At 40.4% G+C, this 8,425-nt stretch overlaps 1 protein-coding gene across 1 annotated transcript; it reads right to left on the bottom strand.

The window, feature by feature from the left end:
- Positions 1 to 2,034: 2,034 nt before the first annotated feature.
- On the bottom strand, positions 2,035 to 6,483 carry LOC117531161 (translational activator of cytochrome c oxidase 1). Its single transcript, XM_034194203.1, has 6 exons — positions 6,427 to 6,483; positions 6,077 to 6,329; positions 5,896 to 6,002; positions 4,504 to 4,637; positions 3,276 to 3,438; positions 2,035 to 2,407 (listed from the first exon to the last, which is right to left on the bottom strand). Exons 2-6 carry the CDS (start codon positions 6,297 to 6,299, stop codon positions 2,198 to 2,200), a joined length of 837 nt encoding a protein of 278 aa, XP_034050094.1. The 5' UTR covers positions 6,300 to 6,329; positions 6,427 to 6,483; the 3' UTR covers positions 2,035 to 2,197.
- Positions 6,484 to 8,425: the final 1,942 nt, after the last annotated feature.

The following is an 8,425-nucleotide window of genomic DNA, read 5'->3' as shown; positions in this document are numbered from 1 at the left end:
CCATGTTGAACTGAGGGAGAAACAGCTGAGCTGTGCTCGATGTGCAGTATGTTGCACAGAGTGACAACTCAGTTATCCACAGAAAACCTGCTTTCAGGACTACAGATTTCAGAAAAAAATATCTTCTCAGGATTTCTAACCCCTTCCCATCTCCTTGTAAAGAGAACATTTAATAAATTATGCAAAATTTGCATAATGATTTTAACTAAAAGTCCAGGAAATTAAAATGAGAAAGTTCTGTAAATAATTGTATTTATTATTTGGCACAATTAGTTGATGTTTTACAACTATTTCGTTTTTTCAGAGTTTGTCTGGTAACCAGGGACTGATTAATGGTGATATCAATATCCATTGTTCACTGTTGTTACCTAATATCCCTAATTTCTCCAAAAAATATGAGTCATATGAACTTTGTTTTTGCGGCGTTCATCCTTGACCCAAAATACATAAGCATACCAAATGTCAGGTCTCCCAAGTTTCTCCATGACCAAAGTTACACACACACACACACACACAGAGGCCACCTGGCTTTTAATATATAGATGATGATTAACCGCCCCCTGCTGGAATGGTGTGTGACTCCATAATTTAACTACGGTGGGGCAAAAAAGTATTTAGTCAGTCCCTGATTGTGAAAGTTCTCCTACTTAGAAAGATGAGAGAGGTCTGTAATTTTCATCATATGTACACTTCAATTATGAGAGACAAAATGAGAAAAAAAAAATCCAGGAAATCACATTGTAGGATTTTTAAAGAATTTATTTGTAAATTATGGTGGAAAATAAGTATTTGGTCAATAAGAAAAGGTCAACTCAATACTTTGTAACATAATCTTTGTTGGCAATGACAGAGCTCAAACGTTTCCTGTAAGTCTTCAACAGGTTTGCACACACGGTAGCTGGTATTTTGGCCCATTCTTCCATGCAGTTCTCCTCTAGAGCAGTGATGTTTTGGGGCTGTCACTTGGGATGCAACTCAGCATTCTTCTTCCTCCAAACACGATGAGTTGAGTTTTTACCAAAATGTTCTATTTTGGTTTCATCTGACCACATGATATTCTCCCAATCCTCTTCTGGATAATCCATATGCTCTCTGGCAAACTTCAGACAGGCCTGGACACGTACTGGCTTAATCAAGGGGACACGCCTGGCACTGCAGGATTTGAATCCCTCTCTGCGTAGTGTGTAGCCTTTGTTACTTTGGTCCCAGCTCTCTGCAGGTCATTCATCAGGTCCCTCCATGTAGTTCTGGGATTTTTGTTCACTGTTCTCATGATCATTTTGACCCCACGGGATGACATCTTGCGTGGAGCCCCAGACCGAAGGAGATTATCAATGGTCTTGTATGTCTTCCATTTTCTTACAATTACTCCCACAGTTGATTTATTCACACCAACCTGCTTGCCTATTGTAGATTCACTCTTCCCAGCCTGGTGCACATCTACAATTTCCTTCCTGGTATCCTTTGACAGCTCTTTAGTCTTGGCCATGGTTGAGTTTGGAATCTGACTGTTTTAAGCTGTGGATAGGTGTCTTTTATACAGATAACGAGTTCCAACAGGTGCCATTAATACAGGTAACAGGTGGAGGACAGAAGAGCTTCTTAAAGAAGTTACAGGTCTGTGAGAGCCAGAAATCTTGCTTGTTTGTGGGTGACAGATACTTATTTTCCACTATGGTTAACAATGAAATTCTTTAAAAATCCTACAATGTGATTTCCTGGATTTTTTTTCCTCATTTTGTCTCTCATAATTTAAGTGTACCTATGTTGAAAATTACAGACCTCTCTCATCTTTCTAAGTAGGAGAATTGCACAATCAGGGGCTGACTAAATACTTTTTTACCCCACTGTATCAACATGCATTGTTCATTGTTGTTACCTAATATCCCAAATTTCTCCAAAAATATTAGTTGTATCAACTTTGTTTTCGCAGCATTCATCCTTGACCCAAAATATATAATCATACCAAACAGCAAATGTCAGCTCTCCACAGTCTCTCCATGATCGAAGTCATACATATGCACGCATACATGTCCACAGAGGCCACTTGGCTTTTAATGTGTAGATACGCTCATATTTATACACTGGAAATATAATTTTTGTGTTGCCATGATGCACACTAACAGACAGCAGGACCAGCACCCAGCAATCGGTTGGCAAATCATTTTCTCTGTAAATGTCCAGAAAGCAGGTTTCCTCAGCTCTCAACTTGAATGTTGTCCCACACTCGGATCACATCTGGACGGTTACTGATCGTCTCAATTAGTGTTGCGCAGGCTTCCAGCTGGGTGTCGTCCAAAAATGTGTAGGTGCGGGGCGTGAACTCCACTCCGGCAAAGTTAATTTGCATTCCCAGCTCTGCCAGGGAGTTCCGGACCCGGTACACGTCTGTCGCCTGGCAAATAAACTGAAAGGAGACAGAAACAGATGCAACCGTTAACTCAAAGGGCTCAAGAAAAATACTGCGTGAACCGTCCACAACTGTTCAAGAAAACCCTTCTCTATGCCACTCCTCTATCAAGCTAACTGATGACGCAACAAACAAAATTTGCACCCTCTCTCATTTCTACAATCACAGCCACAGAAGCCAGTAACATGTTTAGAGCTGTAAAAGGTGTCTTGATGGCTTCCCTCACCCATCTCCTTACATATTCACTTACTTTGTCAGAATCATATCCTCCAGATAGATTTATCATACAGTATCATACTGCTTATATTTCTCAATGATTGATATAAATAAAGTCAAAAGATGTATTCAGTGATTGGAAATGTTCGTCTACCCAACCTGTCTTGTCTGGCTGTAAAAGTGTTGATTTGTATTAGCAGTAATGATTATATTTAGTTTGTCCAATTACTTATGGCCTCTGACGATGGAGGGACGGTGTACAAAAATGGCTTGAATTCCTCATTTTTGTTAAACCCCTTGAATTAAAGCTGAAAGGCTACATTATGAGAACATCTTGAGTGTTTCATTTCAACTCTTTTGTGGTGGCATAAGAAGCAAAATTTCAAAAATTGTCGCTGTCCAAATATTTATGGACTTGACTGATTTTGTGCTGGTCTCCCTTATAAATATTTGAGTTAAGGACAGGCGTTAATAAGTTAACAAGTGAATTATCTAAAATGAACTTTCTGGCAGCAGCAATATAGTATTTGGTGAATTCACCATTCGTGTGTTAAACCACACGAATGGTGAATTCCACGGAGACATATTTATGTTCCGCTGTGTTTAATTTACGCCTTTTTCTTAATTTCCTTATGTCGTCCTATCTAACCTGCAGTAGGCGCTGTTCCTCCTCATCCTGAGTCTCCTGGACATCCTCGGCTCCTGCTTCAATGGCCAAGTCCAAGGCACGCTCAGCCGTGATGTCCTGACCCTGCACCAAAACCAAGGCCCTCTTGGTGAAGTTATGGCGGACGCCGTCTGAAAACAAGGCTCTGTGAACAAACAAAGAATTACTCCTCCGTGGGACATCAGCAAAGAAGAATGCTACGACATGCAGGTGACTAATCTATTGGTATGAAACAGCTAATAGCTGTGTGCAGTGAGAAAGTCTGCCCTAATCATATATTTAATAGTAAACATTTATGTCTGTGCAACTGTCAAATTTGAAAAAGCTCACTGAGCTTTAATCACTAATGCTGCGTTTACACATAGGCAGGATGCGTTACAAATGTCATATTTGCGTCATTCTTGGCACATTCCTGACATTCTTAATGTGACTTAACGCATCTGAATAGGTTTCTTAATAGTACGCATTGATGAGTGATATTCTTGGAACATGGTTTTGGCTGTCAAAAAATCTTCCATGAATGTCACGCGCCACTGTCATTTCGCCTCATGTCGTAGAAGTCACAACTGAGCGTGTTGATCCGTCTTGATTATTGGTGATCCTTAATAGAGCGTGACAGCATTCTTCTGTGACACACAATTAAACCCTGCTGCACTGCATTCTGTTTCATTGCTGCAGTATGCTGAAGGACAGTGATGCCAAGCCGGCTAAAAGTCTCGTTCCAATACTCCATGGCACAGAGCCCAACTAAGCATGCAACCACAAAGTTCTTCTGCTGTGGATTTTGAGGAGCAAACTGGAGCGATCTGAACTGTTCAGCAGCTGATGGATGAATATGGGTGTGTGTGTGTGTGGAGACAATTCGCCCCATTCACAATGTGACAGAACATAACAATGAGCTGTTACGCACAGTAGCACGGAACATTATTCTTGACCATGTGTAATGGTTCTAGATAATATGCCAGCAACACGTGCCATTAATCGTAACGCATGGTAACAAGTTGCAGCAGTTCCTGAGGACACCTGACGCCTCTGCCTCAAATCATCACATTCGTGATCAGCAGCCAAGAATGTGTACTTCGTGGCATTTGTGACTTTTCGTCGTTATGTGTAAACGCAGCATTAGTATCGGCTGCCCTCGCGTAGTCTCACTCTGTTGTGTTTATGTTCCATAAACTACCAATGCAGGATACGATTACTTGTTTCTAACCCATTTCTGAGAAGCAGGCGTTTGATTTCGCTCTGGGTGACAGGGTTGTTTTCAGTCAGGACCTCGATCAGCAACGAACACCCACCGGGCCCCCGAGCTTCATACAAATGGTGGGTCGGTAATTTAGCCTTTTCCTGAAGAGTGAGAAGAGAAGGAACGTTCTGTCACATCACCGTAAAACAACAACACAACTGTTTTGATTAAGAATTATTTACAACATGACAATTACTGCTACTCTTCAGCTTCTTAACACAAGGATTAAGTCATTTTTCTCTCTTTTAAATCACTATTATGAGTTTGGTTAGATGAATGTGTTAATATTTGCATTAATATTCCAAGCACTGACACGAGAGAAAATTTGACACGCATGGCATATGATGAATCGCATCGCTGCTGCAGAGAATTACTGGAGCAATGACAGTAACTGAACGTCCCAGCATGCTTCTGTTTTTTTGGGGGGGAAACCACAGCAGGCCCACCAAGCAACAACAAAAAAGTTTAAAATGAATGTGACACAGAATGACACATGCTCACACTGCATACAAAGAGTTCAAGGATGTTTACCTCCATGTTATCGGGAACACCCTTTATCACTTTTTCTTATGTTATACAGGATAAATGCTGGTTGATAATTTTAACTGACAGACTTCAGACAGCATTATTTTGTCCATTCACCCCGATGTGAGGGTGCTGCCATACAAGGCGCTCTACACACTGGGAGGAATAGGGGATTAAAGACCTTGCCCAGTCAGGCTGGGATTTGAACCAAGGTTCTTCTGGTCTCAAGCACAATGCCTTAACCACTAGACCATCACATCCCCATACCATATACCCATATACTTGAGGCACTCCTTGCAAATGTTCTGAAACACCAATTATGAACATTGTTCTAGAGCCTATGTGACTAAGAAGACACCGGGTGCTGTGCTACCACCTTGTGCACCCAGATGGCTCAGGAATGTGCATCTAAGTTCTGACCAATTTGCGACTCAGAACTGCTCTGGACCATATCAGAACTGCAATACTCCCCGAAGTGTGCAAAGCCATGGTCTGGAAAGGGAAGTCTTGTTCAAATTTCCAATCTCTCTCTCTTTGTATTTCACAAAGATTAAATCTCCACCCTTATTCTAATCTTAAATCACTAAAGACTAAATAATTTGTATGGTTGCAAGGCATCCGAGACACGTTTAGACTCGTTCTGGCAACAGAAGCATGCAGAGACCTTCCAGGGAAGGTGGTCAGATTCAGGGACTATGTCCCCATTCAAAAACTGTGCAACACATACACAACAATAGTAGGTAGTATGGGATATGTCCAGGTCCAAGTCCAGACCTACAGCAAGCGCCAAAACAACAACCCTGTCAACATCTAAACATGAATGCACTCACTCACCGCATTTTTGATCGCAGTTTCTACCGACGCTTTCGGCATGCTGTGGCTTCGGCATTGCTCCAGTATGTGGGCTAAGTTTGCATTCAAACTTGGGTTGGGTCCACCCTCTGTGGGCGACAGCAGATTTTAAGATTCATAATTAAACAGTAATTAAACGACTCGGGTCACAGTCTGTCCTCACCTCTCACAGCTAACCTTATAAGCATAGAAAGTTTGCAAAACTTCTTGGAGCGCTCCTCATCTTTGGGGCCCTTAATGTGCTTGACCTTTGACCACTTATTGTGACCTGCATATAAGGCGGAGCACAGCTGAAGCCTCCTGATGGGGGCGCTGTTCCAACGCGACAGGACGGAGTCGATCGGAACCAGAGTCCGTAAAGTCCCGAGAACGGCTGATCCCGCCATGTCCTCAGCCTGGACACGCTCCTAACGCTGCAAAACACAAAATGTCTTTTAGCTATATATATATATGACTTATAGCTTTCATTCAAAAAAGAGAGAGAAAGAAAACAAAAGACGCAAAACACAGCCAACAACCCTGTCGCGAACGCCATCAATGGTGAGGAAACATTCACTTCCTGTTTATGGGTATATTACCGCCACCTTCTGGTCGGGGGTGAGGCTGCAGTTTCAGGACCGCATACTAAGAGCCAAGCCACAGCGCCATCTACCGACTACCACGGCCAATGATCTCTGTTTCAGGATGAAGCGGGACGACAACGTAACTACTGAAAAGTAACAGAAATTATGATTAAAACCTTAAAAACAGTTCTTTTTTCTTGACCTGAACAGTCAAGTTAACGTTAACGTGCCGAAGCGTGCAATAAGCAGCACAATATTTGGCTGCAGTAAACTTTTAAACTGTAAAGAAATCTTTAAAACTACGACGCATAACAAAGTACAATTTTTTGCGCCTGTTTTAATTCAAATCGCTAGGAGGCGCTGTGGCGCAAAGATTAGGGTCCCAGAACTATGGCCCTAAAACTGCAGTCTCCTTTAATGCATTTAAATAAAGAAATAACATTAGCATAATAATATTAATAACAAAAATGATGAATGGTAAATGCTCCAGAATGACTCACATAAAAGTTTCTTTACCAAGGAGAAATTCATTACTCTTAAACATGTACGGCCTTTCAAATTTTGCAGAACTGACAACATATACAGTAAAACTTGCATATAATGGACTCAGGTGAACCAGTGAATTTTGTCTATTGTAATCCAAGTCCATTATATGTATAAAATGGACAAAATCAATTATATGTATAAAATGGACAAAATCCCTTATATGTATAAAACGGGCAAAAGTCGTCATATGTATGAAACGGACAAAATATATTTATGTAACTGATTAGTTACGGTCAGGAGGTACCACATGATCTACGTAGAATCCTGAATTGGGACCTGACTCATTTAATGACCAGGTTAAAACTTTGTCTAAAAAAAAAAACACCTGCCTTAAATAAACGCCGGACATTATGTGCATTAAAAGGATTACATTTGGACAAGTCACTCTTTTTTTCATGAAAAGGCATTGCGATTGGACAGGACATTTTGTCCAATGTGAGTGAAAATCCGTTATACAAAATCAGTTATATACAGTGTTTATTACATGGATAACCATACAAAAGCTTTTGTCTTTTGTCTGGTGAGGGTGAATATCCAGTTTATATGATGACAGTTTCCTTCTAACACCATCATGCTGACAAACTGCAGGAGGAATTGTGTATGCATGTGCAAGGTTTTGAGATGACCTGTAATCTGACCCACTTGTGTGATGCGTGTTCCCGAGGCATGCATGCTAACATCTGTAAGATGTCTTGTAAATTACTTCAGAAGTGTTATCTGGTTACAAAAACTGTGTTTTTAGATTTAGAAGTGTTTATTTCTTGCTAACCTTTGCAAAATATTAGAAACATATTACATTTATGCAGAAATAAGCTGTTTGGTAGTGGTTCTCCACCATCTTGGTTTATTTTGTTTGAGTGAGCAGCCATCTGGCGTCATGCTGCCTTTTTTTACTTCGATTTGCAGTCACTGTGTCCTTCTCAGCATCCTCATGCAGCTCAGGGGAATCTCCCACATGATCTATGACATTGCTACCAAATGTAGGTCATGATGATTGATCATTTGAATTTTGACCCATCAGGGGTCAAAATTATAAATTGTTTCCAGACAGCTTGAATTTTGATGATATTGGCAATATAATATTATGAATTCCTTATTTAAATGCCAAGGAATAAAATTGTAGGTGATGCAAAAGAAAATGATTTTCATTACTTAAATCTAAAAAAAAAAAAAACAGAAGGTCGTACAGCTTTAAATTGGCATCTGGCTCTGCACTTGTCCTGGTGGTCACCTGTAATCTTTTATTTTTCCAGTTTCTTAAATCCCAATTTGGGATTAATGGTTTCCAATTTATCTTGATATATGTTTATTAGCATAAATGGAAAATAATTTTCATAATCACCTGCTCATTTGTGAATAAATGCATTTTTATGATCTTAAAATGAGCCCTTCATATCTACATG

The sequence above is a fragment of the Thalassophryne amazonica genome, chromosome 18 (genome assembly GCF_902500255.1).
Source record: "Thalassophryne amazonica chromosome 18, fThaAma1.1, whole genome shotgun sequence".
NCBI classification, from domain to species: Eukaryota; Metazoa; Chordata; class Actinopteri; order Batrachoidiformes; family Batrachoididae; genus Thalassophryne; species Thalassophryne amazonica.
Note: the sequence above shows the minus strand (reverse complement) of the source record. Positions and strands in the feature narration are given on the sequence as shown.